Source organism: Gilbertella persicaria (assembly GCF_025201335.1).
Source record: "Gilbertella persicaria strain CBS 190.32 chromosome Unknown B0P05scaffold_55, whole genome shotgun sequence".
Classification (NCBI taxonomy): Eukaryota; Fungi; Mucoromycota; class Mucoromycetes; order Mucorales; family Choanephoraceae; genus Gilbertella; species Gilbertella persicaria.
In genome coordinates, this window is record NW_026252016.1 from 88,920 (window position 1) to 103,735 (window position 14,816).

A 14,816-nucleotide genomic window follows, 5' to 3' on the forward strand; every position below is an offset into this window, starting at 1 on the left:
TTACAAAGTTACACAAGTGTAATTTAGACAGACGCGCACAATAAGGAAAAAGCAGAATATCTTTTGTTAATTTAATACAGCTTGAGAAAATAAGGAAAAATAACTAGGATAGAACACTGAGAAAGGAAACACATAATATATTGACACTATAAATACGAACCTTGCTTATTTTATTTTATTTTGTTATTATTATTATCATTGCTTTATTCTTATCAAACCAGCCCCATTCCTTTCATTTCAAATTATGCAAATTTCAATCATTTCGATTGCAATGGCTATTTCTGTCATTGTGCCTTTATCAGCACTTGACATGAAAGAAGACATTGCTATTGTTCATGGTAATTTAACTGCTCGTTTTGCTGCTAGTTATCTTGCCCCTTTTGCCCCTGAAGGCGCTACCGAGCCACTCTTTGAATTGATTGATGATCATGAAGATTTAATTCAAAAGCGTGATGGTACACTTGTTTCTTTAAGAAGACGTGGTGATGACTGTCAAAAATATCATAAAGGTAAAGTACATATATATATATATATGTTATACTGTTCTCTCATCGATTTTAAGCTGTACGTGATGATAATTGTTATACATTAAGTCTCCAATACAACATTGGCATGTCCAGTCTGTATGAATGGAACAATCAGATCAACACCAAATGTACCAACCTTTATCCTGGTAAAAAATACTGTGTCAAGAAACACAATGAATCCACTTTAGAAAAAACCTGCGTCGATTCTTATTATGGTAGGCTTCAGATCATCAAACTACTTTTATATTCATTCTAGCCTATAGTCAAGAGCAGCGATAATTGTTTAACGGTAGCCAAAGCGCATAGCATTTCTTTGGATCAATTCTATGACATGAATCCCTCTGTTAACCGAGACTCTTGTGATAATTTGCTAACAGGTGGAACTTACTGTGTAAAGGAGTCCATGGTTTCCAAACATGTTGCTGATAAAGTATCTAAGAAAAAGACGTCTGTAAAGAAGATCAAGACTAAAAGAAAGAAGAAGACTACTACCAGGAAGACCACCAAGAAGACCACCAAAAAAAAGTCCGTCAAAAAGTCTACAACCAAAAAGACAACTACGAAAAAGGTTGCTCACAAAGTAGCCAAGAAGACCACCATCAAGACGACAATCAAGAAAAAAACAGCCACAAAAAAGACGACAACCACCAAGAGAAAGACCACTATCAAAAAGACTACGAAAAAGCCCAAGACGACGGCGAAGACGACTAAAAAGACAACCATTACTACAAAACCTACCACTACCAAAGTTGAAGAGCACAAGGCCACCAGTACCTCTACCGACAAACGTAAATTACTTCAAAAAGGTTCTGCCTTGACTTATTACTGGATTGCTCATCCTGAAGACTATGACCACAGTGGCAAGTCCATTACTGTCAAGACATGTGATGGCAAAAGTCTGGGTACTGTTTCTCAAGAATATGCTGATGCCTTGGTCATGGAAGGCACCGGTATCGTTGGTGATAAAGTCATTAATTTAGGTGGTTGTACCTGCAAAAATTATGAATGCTTTATGGAAGTCGATAAAAAAGAAGACCCTTTTGGCTTAACAGGTAACAGATATGCTTCATGAATTTAAGCTGATCTTTATGTATAGCCTATGGTAGCCCTCTTCGTCCTTTTATCACCATTGCGGCTAACGATATTAAACGCAACACAAAGATTTTTGTTCCTGAAATTGAAGGGTGGGACATTCCCGGTACTTCTAAAAAGCACAATGGCTGTTTGCTTGTAGATGGTAAACGATACGCATATAAAATACAATGCACTCATAAAATACATAGACCAAAGTTGGAGTTTTGATAATAATCATATTGACTTGTATGTCTACCGCGAAAAACATTACCGTACTTTAAACAGTGAACACAAAGTCAACAAGGTCGATATTTATGAAGGCGGTGATTGTCACCTTTTAAACTATTCTTGAATAAATAAAGTTTTTCCAAATGCTGTTGTGATAAACTGTCCTTCTTTTGACAAATGAGCCACTTGTTGACGGGGTAAAAGATAAGGTTCATTTGATTTCATAAAAGTACCCCAATGAATGCCTACAGTGAAGGGAGATCCTAAATGGTGATGAGCTTTCACTGCTTCTTCTGGGTTCATATGGTTTGATTTCAACAAGCGACGAGGTTCAAATGTACCAATGGGTAAAGCAGCCAAAGTAAAAGGAGCATACAGGTCCCGGATAGCATCAAATAATTCAGGAACATAGCCTGTATCACCACTATATAAAACAATTAGACTTTTTGTGATGTTCAATGTGAACACTTGCCAAAAAAAGAGTCGGTCTGATTTTGACTTGATGACAAAACTACACCACAAAGATTCATCTTTTTCAAATGCATGTCCACTTGAATGCTAACAGTGCATAAGAACATAAATATATAGAAAGACGCTTACCATAGCAGGCACACATGCTATTAAAATATCAGGTCTTCCTTTATGGTGTAATTCTTGAAACCAGTCTAATTCTATCACATTGTCTATACCTCGTTTGACAAACCATTCCCTTAATCCTAATGGAATATACCAAGTCACTTCATTACCAAACTGTAAGGCTGTCTTTTCATCTATCAGAGTATAAGCCTATGTTTTCCCACTGGTGTGTATTACCTAAATGATCAAAATGATGGTGTGAAATCAAAATAATATCCACACATCCTTTTAATTCTTCTAGTTGGCATGGTGGAGGTCTTAGGCGATCCTTGTGTTCAAATATAGGATCTGTCAAGATACGGAGTCCTTCTAAGCTAAATAAACAAGTGGATTGTCCTAACCAAGTGAAACTTGTCTTTTGTGTATGTTTAATTTGGTCTATGTCTGGTTTAAACATAGGTAAAGAGGCTACCAAGTCCTAATTCGGGCATATGAATAAGCCAATACACAGATATGTGTAAGTCTTACCTGCTCTATTTTAGGTAGTTGATTGTTATTGTTGATACCAAGCCAGTACAAGAAAGAATCCTTCCAGGACAATGTAGGCCATGTCCATTCTGAAAAGGGGTTCACAAACTGTTTCTCAATCTTGAGAGAAGCAAACTTGTCTTCTTGACGTTTACAGTGTTTTCTTTTGGATATCACTCTAAGTCGAATCGCTTCTTTCAAGTCCTGTTCATGTTGTGCCTGAAGTGAGTAATACAACAAGGCAGATGCACCCACAGTCATCACAAGTGTAGGGATAGTATAAGGATGATCAAATGGTATAGGAAAGTTAACAAATGAAGGTCGTTTATGGTTCATGTCAAGATGAGGAGAAAGAGAAAGAGAGAGAGAAAAAAAATATTTTATTCAAGCGTGTCAAAATCATCTTTTATGCCAAAGGTTTGATCAAACACAGCTCGTTCCATGCCAAATTTGTTTACACAATAAGACTGAATTTCCCATACACTTTCAGTCCATCGATTGGCTGCTTCTTTAGCTATTTGAGCAGCATGTTCTAAGCTGATCAGTAGAGGCTACATACACTGTGTATTTTACCTTTCTTTTCATAAAGGGTCGGGTCATTGTCTTTGTACTGTTGAATTTCTTTTAAAAGGGCTTTTGCTTCTTGTTCAAGTTGTTCTAGTTCTGATAATACCTGTTCTCTTTTATCTGAAGGTTGTCTATCTTGTTGTGCTTCTTCAATAGACTTCTCTAGTTTTGTCTTGCGCTCATTTTCCTTATTTACTTTCTGCTGTAAATCCTTTAATCTGTTTGTTTTCTAGACTATTGTCAGTGTATGCTCTATTATTTTTGCTGCTTACTGCTTTGAGTGCTTCAGATGGATAAGACCAAAAGTAATTGGATGTGCCAATCTTATCTGTAACAACTAAACCATCATCCACTAGACTCATCAAGACTTCTTTTACAGACTGAGCCACTGTATTGCGATGAGTAATGTCCATATTTCAGTCAATACCACTTGCCTACTCCCTTTTTAGGGCCCATCTTTTCAACGTCTTTTAACTGATAGAATTCACCCTAGGATAAAATTGCATGAATAACAAAAAAGATGCTTGTCAATGACACATACACTATCATGAAATATTTGTTCAATGCGTTTACGTTTCTCTTCAAAAGAAAGACCTTTCTAATAAACACTTGCGTTAGAAAGAAAAGGAATGCATGAGGGTTGTCATTTTACCACCATGGTATGTTGAAAGAAAAAAAAAAAGAAGAAAAAAAGAAAACGGCTTCTTTCTTTTTATACATGTCGACTATTTATCGATCGAAACCAGTGATTTATAAACCCAACGATCCGTTCTTTCAAGAAGGAAATGTAGCTCTTCGATCTATATGGCTACAAAAAGAAGCAGAGACAAAGCAAGAGATCGCTATGATTCAACAAGAAACGATGGATCTTATGAATGAGTATACTGTTCAGATTGACTGTGATCCATGTCGCATCAAGTTCCCTTCTATCAGTGCCTATCAATACCATTATGAAGCAGTGCATCAACATGTATGTTCTGTATGCCACAAGATATTTCCTGGTGAACGGTGGTTACAATTCCATCTGGATGAATTTCATGATGTCTTGTTGCAGATCAAGAAAGAAAAGGGTGAAAAGATTGTAAGTTCAAACAGAACATGGCATGAGTAATAAGGTAGCATAAATGTTATGTAGAAGATTGCATCAAGGTCTTTTCAACACCTCGTATGCGTAGACTTCATCTGGTAGACAAACATCATTATCCAAAGTATTTTCCTTTTGATCTTGTCTATACAGGCACATTGACTTTTGCTCAACGCAAGATACGCGACAAAAGAAAGAGAAATGTCGATATGCACGCAAAGACTGAAGAGATGGATATGCATACAAAGAGTAAAGATGTAGATATGCATGAACTCACTGAAAGCATGTCCAAACTTACATTGCCTAAAACTATTTCTTTTGGCCATGCGACACGCTCTTTGCCATCCCATCCTCATAGAAAAATGCCCCAGGATATTGACATGACACCTTCAGAACCAAAAAAATACCCTTACCCTAGAAAAAGAGGCCCCAAAAAACCAAGACAAAAGATGTTTATTGATGAGCAGCAATAGAAGCAATCTGTGTCATTAAATGCAATACTTGTAAATGTTCATCTGCACCTTGTACAAGGTCAATGTCTACTGTGGACATATGTTGTGCTATTCTTGATTTCTGTAGTGTATTCAGTGTCTCATTCTTGATAATGGCTTCATGGATTTGAGATACAATATGTTCGCCTGAATAACCTTCATTCATCATATGTTGAACTCGGTCTTGAATCACTTGAATAGGTGTGGATTCCTCCCATACTTGACGTAAGTTGTCCATTGTCTCATCAGGAATAACACCTGCCATTTCATGAATCATACGAGGTGTGATAGGTTCTTTTCCTTGTAGATTATAACCACTCTGTAAGAAGGTAATAGCCTTTCTCAAATCACCTTGTGAACAATCAATCAATGCCTTCAGTGTATCAGGTGCTAATTGAACGCCTTCTAATCCACAAATCATCTGTATACGTGCCTCTAAATCACTCATGGGTAAAGGCTTAAAGCGAAATTTAGCACAACGAGAAGTGATAGGTTCAATGATACTATGGAAATGAGCTATACAGGCACTATCATTTGAACTTACCGACTAACATAATTACAGACAAGACAGAAACGGGTCGTTTTAGAATATGTCTCCATTGTTCTTCTTAATGCAGACTGTGCATCTTTTGTCATTGAATCAGCTTCATCCAAAATAACGATTTTATAAGGAGGACAAGGATAACCACTAAGAAGAATAAGTGACCCAATGTATCATACAATAAAACAACCTACTCTATTTTGCTAGTGACAGTCGTTCTAGAGAAATTTTTGACTTTATCACGTACGATTTGAATACCTCTTTCATCAGACGCGTTTAATTCCAATACACGCGATTTCATTAATTGAGGACCATAAAGTTCATTGGCCAAGGCTAAAATGGTGGAAGTCTTACCCGTACCAGGAGGACCATAAAAGAGTAAATGAGGCAACTATAGAGAAAATAAGTATGTGACATAAATTAATCATACACTTACATTATCTGATTGAAGTGCTTTCTTCAAGACCATGACAGCTTGCTCTTGAGAAGCAATATCGTCCATTGTTTTAGGTCGACTGAAGTAGTTAGCTATCATACGGTATACTTTTGTATCTTACTATTTCTCAACCCAAGGTTGGCTCTTTTTTAATAAAGCCTCTTTTTCATTCTTGGTAGTCTTAGTTGTGCTTTTACTCGAAGCTGTTCTTGGTGCAAAGAAACTCATAGTGCAAGGTAAAAAAAAAAAAAAAAAAGAAACGCGATCATGAATCAGACGCGCTTTGTTCGTGACTTTTGGAATTGATATCCCGCAACTCGGACTTTAAGCATGATCAACTTCTGTAAACATCCAAATCGAGCATTTTGCTTAGAACAACCTAAAGGCGCAGTTGTATGACTTTGGCGTAGTAACAAAAACGATAGTGTTTTGTTTTCCAAGTCTACTGAGGCAAAGAACATGGCATTTTTACTAGTGAAATATGAACCAAATACGCAAACATGCTTATGAGGTTTTTTAGGTCATATCGCATTATTTCCATAGAACAATCAGCAGACAAACGCGTTGATCATAAACTAGAGCGTCTTATGCTCACTCTGAGTATTTGAGCTTGTTGGTAGCTCCATTTCTTGTCTTGTAGTGCTCAAAAGAAGCTCAAAGGGTTGTCCAGTTCAATATTTTCACGGCTGATACTCTTTGGTCGAAAGGTATCTTTTCTTTTTTTTTTTTTTTTTTAGTCCAGATCAACTCCAAAGGTATCCTATATGATAGCAAGCATAGCTTGTAGGTATTTATGAGTGTATAATCTGGTTTCAGACTACCTGTATATCGTGAAAAAACCTTATGGTTTCGTCTGTTCATCTTCTCAAAGTAACATTTTCTGGCAATGAAATCAAACATAAGCCTTTTAAGCATGGCTAGTAAGTCTTTAACCAAAAACTACTGGGAGAGATGAAAGCATGGTTATTTTGACCTGTGTATCCTCTTATGACAATGGAAATTCATTGATTCCTTAGCGGATATTTAATTTTCCATACTATCGATTGACAGCCATGTTCAATCTTCATCTTGGTAAGATTATTATTTTTGATTATCCATATGGATCATGTGACGAAGTCAAGTGATTCATCTCTGTCATGTGATGCATTTGACCCATATTTTTTAGGCCTCCCCTTTTTTTTTTTTCATATAAAAACTTTTCTTGTTCTTTTTTTTTTTTTTTTTATTTATTGTTTTGAGCTTGATGAACCAAGACAGTCAGTTTAGTTTGGGTCTTGAAAATACTCAAAAACCCAACAGTCGTTTGTCATTTGATCATTCCGATAATGACATCAAACGTAGACGACTTGTTTCAGAAGTCCCAACTCGATCGCCACAAGGATCTGCCAATGTAAGAGACTGCCATGTCCATCGGAAACTGATTCTATTAGACTCTAGAAGTGCAGTCTGCACCTAACCTGTCAACACCACCGGTATCGCAACAAATGAACCAATTACATATTCAGGATAGTCCACCTAAATCAAGACAACAATTGTTTTTGGAACAAATGCATATTCGTAATCAAATCAGTAAGAACAAAGAAACATCCAATAGAGGTTCAATCAGAGCAGCACTAGAGGATGCACCCCTCATCCATCATGCATCCCAACCCATGTATGCGCAACAGTCACAGCCTATGCAAGTCAAACAAACACCCTTAGATAAACTTAGAGAACCATTACAGCAGCAACAAGAACAAGAACAACAAAGAGTCAATGTGATAGGTAGATCAAAAAAGAGAAATGTATGCATCGGCATGATTAGTACAGATATTGTCGTAGAAAAACACCCTTTGATCCTTATCCGCGATCATAATTTCGAAATTGTCACAATGGAATCAGAAGGACGTCTTAACAATCAAAACTACTCCTTCCGTGTCATTTCTCGTAGTGTACCCAAGAAATTCGTAAGTAATGCCATCAAACGATCTTTTGAATAACCTGTTCAAGTATGGTTGGATTCCATTTAAAGATACCAAGGTATTAGGTCCCTTAGTTGATCACCGTTTGATTTGGTGGGATACAGTGATTCCTCGAGGCAAAGCCAATCATACACGTACACCTATTTACGTGATTCTGTATTGTCAACCGGATATGGTAGCCACTCTCTCAAAATATCTGATGTCACAGCACGTGTTTCTCAAGACACCACCTTTTTACAACCCTGAATGTCGATTACATAACCCACATGCGTATCTGTCAGAACAACGGCCCCTTCACGCTTACCTGAGACTGATATTCAAACCCAGCATCAAAAAGACATTGAGAACTTATTAGCCAGTATTCCAAGTGATGTTGCGAGGATACCCAAAAAGAAACGACAGTTATCGAGTGTGAATTCGTTTGGTGTGATTGAAATCTTGAGTGATGATGAAGAGAATGAGTTACATGAAGATGATCCAAGTTATGTAGAAGGCATGACAGTCAGGTTGATGGAGCATCAGATTCAAGGTGTGGGTTGGATGATGGATAGAGAAAACAACAAGTCAAGCCAAGGTGGTATCCTTGCTGATGTAAGTAGGATAGGCACGTGATCTGTATCTCACTTTGTATGTAGGATGTAAGTTGTATCGATGTGAATCATTTTACTGAGTGGTATATTATAGATGGGCTTAGGTAAGACCATTCAAACAATTGCCCTGATCTTGTCGACTTTAAAGTCAGAAGATCAAGCAACTTCAGAGCACCGAATGACGTTGATTGTGACACCACTTTCACTACTTCAACAATGGGTAGATGAAATCAAGAACAAGACAGAGACCAATACATTGCGTGTGCTTAAACACCATGGAGCCAATCGTATCAAGGATCCCTGTCTTTTTCACAACTATGATGTAGTTGTGACTACCTATCAAGTCTTGGCTTCTGATATGGGTGAAAAAAAAACAAGCATTCGCATCAAAAAGAACAAAGATGGACTGGATGATTTTGTGATAGATGAAGAAGAAGAAGACAAGATCAAATCTGCTTGTGATTTACCTCTTGCATGGCAAAAACTAAAAAAGGGCTATGGTGCACTATTTCAAGTCAACTGGTATCGTGTGGTGCTTGATGAAGCTCAGCAAATCAAGAACAGGACGACCAAAGCTTCTTTATCGTGTGCTGAACTTTCTTCTGTCAAACGGTGGTGTTTGACGGGTACACCGATCCAAAACAATGTGGATGAACTCTATAGTCTTCTGAGATTTCTCAAGATTCAACCCTTGGCTGACTATAACAGTTTTCGACACAATATCACCAACCCCATTCATGCTGGAGATTCTCAACGTGCGATGGAACGATTAAAAGCAGTGTTGATGGCAGTCATGTTAAGGCGTACAAAGAATGTTCTGAAAGAAGAAGATGGTCTGGTCGATGTGAGGGTAGAAGATGAACTCAAGGCAGCAGCCAATCTTCAGCTTCCAAACAAACAAAGACAGGATCTCATGCTCAGGTTGACTGAACCTGAAAAAGCCTTGTATGACAACATTATTGCTCGAGGTAAAAGTAATCTACAGGCCTTGTTTGACAAACAGCATGGTGCTTATGCCAGTGTGCTTTATTTACTGCTTAGATTACGCCAAGGTAACATGGAGAATGGCTGTTTAATAGATGATTCTGATTGGTTGAATAGCATGTGATCATCCTCAACTTATTCTAAAAGAGTTTGATAAAGATAGTCTAGATATTGAGTCAGATGTCAACTTGAATGACGATGTGATCAACAAGTGTCAATTATGCGGCAGGTAAAAATAAGAAGAAGAAGAAGAATAAGAATTTGGAATATTCTGACAGAATGTATATATGCAGGCCTGATGTATTGCGTGTGTGTACAGAATGTGGAGAAACCAGTAGTGTCTCGCTCCAGAGCGAAACATTCAAATCAAGCACAAAAGTCAACAAACTGATTGAGATTCTAAAGGAAACTCGAGAAAACAATCCTGGTGAGAAAACCATTGTGTTTTCTCAGTTTACTTCCATGTTGGATCTGATTGAAAACCCCTTAAGAGAACATGGATTTCATTTCTGTCGTTGTAAGTAAGACAGTATTGTTGTTTATGTCCAATTGACTGGGATAGATGATGGTTCTATGTCTGGCAATACAAGAGAGAGAAACCTGGATAGTTTAAGATATGATCCAACTTGCACAGTCATGCTGATATCATTAAAATGTGGATCATTAGGGTAAATATAACAAAACAAAACAAAAGAATATCAAGAATTAAATAGTCCTTAGTTTGAATCTTACTGCAGCCAATCGAGTGATTCTGATGGATATCTGGTGGAATCCAGCATTAGAAGGTAACAGAGAGACAATAGAAGAAGGCTATTTACCATTATCCTATAGAACAAGCTATTGATAGAGTACATCGTATTGGTCAAAGACTACCCGTTTATGTCACCAGATTGATTGTGGATGACACAGTAGAATTAAAGATCATGGCCTTACAGAATGAAAAAGTAAGTGGAAAAGAAAAAATAAAGACTTATCTTTTGGTTTAGGCACAATTAACTAAGGGTGCTATTGGGGATGGACTGGTCAAGTCAACCAAATTAACTGCAAATGAAATTAGAAAACTATTTGACTTGTAGACCTGTCGATCCTTCTATGTATTCTTTCTTCTCTTTATAGAATATCACTTGTTACACTTTGTATTTATATGCCCACACGGAACATTCTGATCGAATGATCCAATGAGGTTATGCCCAAAAAGGAAATTGATGACCAATCAGTTTAATAGAAAGAATAAATGGGCGATCTCTCTCTTTTTTTTTTAAAATAAGTAGTTTGCTCTTATTTTGTACACTCTTGACAAAAAAACTTGCTCGGAGTTGAATATGATTTCTTAGAATTCGTTGTGATTTTCTGTATTCTTATATAAATACTTGCTTTCTTTTTTTTGTATTTTCTCGGTTTCTTTCATTATTCACCATGTCCACTCAAATAAAATTAAAAGATGATATTTCAATACAGCATGAATCAATACAAGTAGACATGAGAGATTCACTAACTACACCCCATTCTGATCCAACAAATCCATTTGCATTCACTCCAGATCAATTGGCTGCCTTACAAGACCCAAAGAACATAGAATTACTCCATACGTTTGGAGGTTTAGAAGGTGTGGCTAAGGGTTTACAGGCTGATGTCCATCATGGTCTTACACCCAATACAACACACCAGCAACATATCAGTCTAAAAGATGTCACATCAGATGCAAGTAAATTAACAGTCGTCCATACACCCAGTGAGATACATGAAAAACCTCAACTAAAAAAATCAGCCACTTTCTTATCCACACAAGAACGCCATAGTCTATTCAGCCAACGTGTGTCTGTGTTTGGTGCAAACACACTCCCTCCTGTCAAAGCTAAAAATATCTTTCAATTGATGTGGATGGCCTTTCAAGACAAAACACTTGTAAATACAAGCATGATTTTTTTTTGTTATATGCATTATCTCATTTATATATATATATATATATAGATCTTATTAAGTGTGGCTGCTGTGGTTTCTTTGGCTGTAGGCATTTATGAAGATATTGCTGTGCCCGAATATGATGCTCAAGGAAATAAAATTGCTGGTGTCAAATGGGTCGAAGGTGTTGCTATCATTGTTGCTATTTTGATTGTTGTCCTTGTTGGCAGTGTCAATGATTTTCAAAAAGAAAAACAGTTCCGTAAACTGAATGCTAAAAAAGATGACCGAGTTGTCAAGGTAAAAGCAACATCGAATGGTCTGATTGATGTATCTCATCCATATTATAGGCTACTCGAGAAGGCCAAACCATTCAAATCTCTGTCTATGATATTCAAGTAGGTGATGTCCTTCATCTTGAACCAGGTGATATTGTTGCTGCTGATGGTATCTATATTGAAGGCCATAATGTTCGCTGTGATGAATCTGCTGCGACAGGTGAATCAGACGCTGTTCGCAAACAACCATTTGAAGCTTGTTATCGATTGATGCATACTGAAGAAGAAAAAAATACCCAGTTTTTATCTGTTCCTCATACCAACGATGCTGCTGCTGCTGCTTCTTCTTCCTCTTCTATGCTCAGCAGTGTTGAGAAATCAACCGTAGTCGACCATCATAAATCTTATCCCGATCCATTTATTATCTCTGGCTCTAAAGTCTTGGAAGGTGTCTGTACCTATCTTGTGACAGGTGTCGGTGTGAACTCATACCATGGTCGCACCATGATGGCTCTCCGTACAGACAATGAAACCACACCCTTACAAGAAAAACTCAATGGCTTGGCTGGTATGATTGCCAAATTGGGTTCTGCTGTCGGCCTTTTAATGCTGATTGTCCTTTTGATTCGTTATTTTGTGAACTGGAAATTCGATGGTATTCCTACAGTGGCTACTGAGATTGTTCAAAGCGTCATGGGTATCTTGATTGTAGTGGTCACCATTGTAGTAGTTGCTGTTCCCGAAGGTTTACCTTTGGCTGTCACTTTGGGTAAGTACCTAAGAAAAAAAAAATAGGATTGTTTGAACTCATTTATTTTAGCGCTTGCTTATGCAACACAACGTATGTTGAAAGATAACAACTTGGTGCGTGTACTGGCTGCTTGTGAAACCATGGGCAATGCTACCACTGTCTGTTCTGATAAGACAGGTACCTTAACACAAAACAAAATGACGGTGGTTGTCGGTACTTTGGGCTCTTCTTTTCGATTCATTCAAGATCCTCCTAGTAACCGTGTTGACCTCATCGATATCCAAGCCGTAGCTCAAAAGGTACCTAATCCCATCTTACGTCTTGTGCATCAAGGTATTGCTGTCAACTCGACTGCGTTTGAATCCACAGATGAAGATGGTCAAAAGCAATTCGTCGGCAACAAGACTGAAACCGCCTTGTTACAGTTTGGCAAGACCACGGGTTCTGAACCCTTTGAGACATTGCGTACCCAATGGCCTGTTGAACAAGTGTTTCCTTTTAGTTCTGAACGTAAGGCCATGGTCACCATCATTCGTATGCCTCATCCTACTGAACAAGGTCGCTTTGTCTATCGTGCTCATGTCAAGGGTGCCTCCGAAATATTGGTCCAAAACTGCCGTGAGATCTTGACGTTGAACGCTGCTAAATACAAGTCTTCAGAAGACATCAAGACACGCCCATTCACACAGGAGGATCGCCATAGAATTGAACGTATCATTCAAAGCTATGCCACGCGCAGTCTTCGTACATTGGGTCTTGCTTATCGTGACTTTGATAGCTGGCCGCCAAAGAACGGACATGCCAAGACGGTCGGTACTGAAACCGAAGTGCCTTATGAAGACATCATTGAAGGTCAAGGTCTTACTCTGATTGGTATTGTGGGTATTGAAGACCCTCTTCGTCCTGGTGTCAAAGAAGCTGTGAAGGCCTGTCAAAGAGCTGGTGTCTTTATCCGTATGGTCACGGGTGACAACGTCGTCACAGCTAAATCGATTGCTAAGCAATGTGGTATCTATACACCAGGCGGCATTGTCATGGAAGGACCTGTGTTCCGTAACTTACCTCCCAGTCAGATGGACGCCATCTTGCCTCGTCTTCAAGTCTTGGCTCGTTCAAGTCCTGAAGATAAACAGATCTTGGTCGGTCGTCTTCGTGAACTAGGTGATATTGTCGCCGTCACTGGTGATGGTACCAACGATGGTCCTGCGCTTAAACTGGCTGATGTGGGCTTTTCGATGGGTATTGCTGGTACTGAAGTGGCCAAGGAAGCCTCAAGTATTATCTTGATGGATGATAATTTCTCCAGTATCGTCAAAGCTATCATGTGGGGTCGTTGTGTGAATGATTCGGTCAAGAAGTTTTTAGAGTTCCAAATTACGGTCAATATCACGGCTGTCATCTTGACCTTTGTGTCTGCTGTGGCCAGCCATTCTCAAAAATCTGTCTTGACAGCTGTTCAATTGCTTTGGGTTAACTTGATCATGGACACTTTTGCTGCTCTTGCTTTGGCTACGGATCCTCCTACAGAAGAATTACTTGAACGAGGCCCTGAATCTCGTTCTTCTCCCTTGATTACGTTCAAAATGTGGAAGATGATTATCGGTCAAGCCATTTTCCAGATTGTAGTCACGATTGTGTTATTGTACAGCGATGTACTTCATTACGAATCTGATGACCCTATCTTACAGACTATTGTGTTTAACACCTTTGTGTTCTGTCAAATCTTTAACGAAATCAATTGTCGTCGTATTGATTCTAAACTGAATGTGTTCCACAATATTTTGGCCAATCGATTCTTTATGTTCATCTTTGTGTTCTGTATTGCACTTCAATGTATCATTGTCAATTTTGGTGGTACTGCTTTTCAGGTAGTGCGTATTGATGGTGTTGGCTGGGCTATTTCGATCGTGGTCGGTCTTTTGGCTCTCCCTATTGGTGTTGTGATTCGATTGATTCCTGATGAAGTCTTTGGATTTGTGTTTATGTTTAATCCTAAGGCACGTCAACGATATCTTGGTGGTAGCCATGAACAAGCATCTCCCAGTGTGTATGTAGCTGGTAATGAACGTGTGGCATGGCATGGTCCTACTTATGAAAAGCAACAAGTGGAAATGGATGAAGCAGTTCCTGCTTATTCACCTCCTATCATTGATATGAAAGAAACCGCCTTTGAAGAACAAAACCAAGACACTGTGCTTTCTTCTGGTTCCTTAGACTCAATTCAACGCAATCATTAAATTGTATCTGTACATTAAACTTAATAAACAAAAAAGGAAATATCGATTCAGACATGACGTT

At 38.3% G+C, this 14,816-nt stretch overlaps 7 protein-coding genes across 7 annotated transcripts; 4 read left to right on the forward strand and 3 right to left on the reverse strand.

Moving 5' to 3' along the window:
* Positions 1 to 475: 475 nt before the first annotated feature.
* B0P05DRAFT_449494 (uncharacterized protein) lies at positions 476 to 1,947 on the forward strand (the record flags this gene model as incomplete). The annotated part of the gene is made up of 5 exons (XM_051573868.1): positions 476 to 509; positions 791 to 978; positions 1,291 to 1,579; positions 1,624 to 1,764; positions 1,811 to 1,947. Coding segments are annotated over 5 exons (789 nt in total), but the record flags the coding sequence as incomplete, so codon positions are not given.
* Positions 1,586 to 3,315, reverse strand: B0P05DRAFT_281912 (beta-lactamase superfamily domain-containing protein). The gene is made up of 5 exons (XM_051573433.1): positions 2,934 to 3,315; positions 2,643 to 2,883; positions 2,430 to 2,599; positions 2,302 to 2,387; positions 1,586 to 2,253 (listed from the first exon to the last, which is right to left on the reverse strand). Exons 1-5 carry the CDS (start codon positions 3,267 to 3,269, stop codon positions 1,944 to 1,946), a joined length of 1,143 nt encoding a protein of 380 aa, XP_051430626.1. The 5' UTR covers positions 3,270 to 3,315; the 3' UTR covers positions 1,586 to 1,943.
* B0P05DRAFT_559711 (meiotic nuclear division protein 1) lies at positions 3,295 to 4,200 on the reverse strand (the record flags this gene model as incomplete). Its single annotated transcript, XM_051580301.1, has 6 exons — positions 4,153 to 4,200; positions 4,042 to 4,098; positions 3,935 to 3,989; positions 3,773 to 3,888; positions 3,507 to 3,729; positions 3,295 to 3,465 (listed from the first exon to the last, which is right to left on the reverse strand). Coding segments are annotated over exons 1-6 (605 nt in total), but the record flags the coding sequence as incomplete, so codon positions are not given.
* A 219-nt stretch (positions 4,201 to 4,419) lies between these two features.
* B0P05DRAFT_440138 (uncharacterized protein) lies at positions 4,420 to 4,730 on the forward strand (the record flags this gene model as incomplete). The annotated part of the gene is made up of 2 exons (XM_051573747.1): positions 4,420 to 4,581; positions 4,620 to 4,730. Coding segments are annotated over 2 exons (273 nt in total), but the record flags the coding sequence as incomplete, so codon positions are not given.
* Positions 4,731 to 5,013: 283 nt separating this feature from the next.
* On the reverse strand, positions 5,014 to 6,299 carry B0P05DRAFT_559718 (replication factor C subunit 2). Its single transcript, XM_051580302.1, has 5 exons — positions 6,174 to 6,299; positions 6,053 to 6,131; positions 5,811 to 6,007; positions 5,620 to 5,763; positions 5,014 to 5,578 (listed from the first exon to the last, which is right to left on the reverse strand). The coding sequence occupies exons 1-5, from the start codon at positions 6,278 to 6,280 to the stop codon at positions 5,038 to 5,040; spliced, it is 1,068 nt and encodes a 355-aa protein (XP_051430629.1). The 5' UTR covers positions 6,281 to 6,299; the 3' UTR covers positions 5,014 to 5,037.
* A 967-nt stretch (positions 6,300 to 7,266) lies between these two features.
* B0P05DRAFT_559736 (SNF2 family N-terminal domain-containing protein) lies at positions 7,267 to 10,877 on the forward strand. Its single transcript, XM_051580303.1, has 10 exons — positions 7,267 to 7,998; positions 8,042 to 8,289; positions 8,373 to 8,604; positions 8,698 to 9,655; positions 9,705 to 9,816; positions 9,881 to 10,104; positions 10,150 to 10,255; positions 10,308 to 10,372; positions 10,419 to 10,531; positions 10,574 to 10,877. Exons 1-10 carry the CDS (start codon positions 7,537 to 7,539, stop codon positions 10,661 to 10,663), a joined length of 2,610 nt encoding a protein of 869 aa, XP_051430630.1. The 5' UTR covers positions 7,267 to 7,536; the 3' UTR covers positions 10,664 to 10,877.
* A 126-nt stretch (positions 10,878 to 11,003) lies between these two features.
* Positions 11,004 to 14,755, forward strand: B0P05DRAFT_591255 (PMCA-type calcium-translocating P-type ATPase; the record flags this gene model as incomplete). Its single annotated transcript, XM_051582883.1, has 4 exons — positions 11,004 to 11,492; positions 11,559 to 11,789; positions 11,840 to 12,536; positions 12,588 to 14,755. The coding sequence occupies 4 exons, from the start codon at positions 11,004 to 11,006 to the stop codon at positions 14,753 to 14,755; spliced, it is 3,585 nt and encodes a 1,194-aa protein (XP_051430631.1).
* Positions 14,756 to 14,816: the final 61 nt, after the last annotated feature.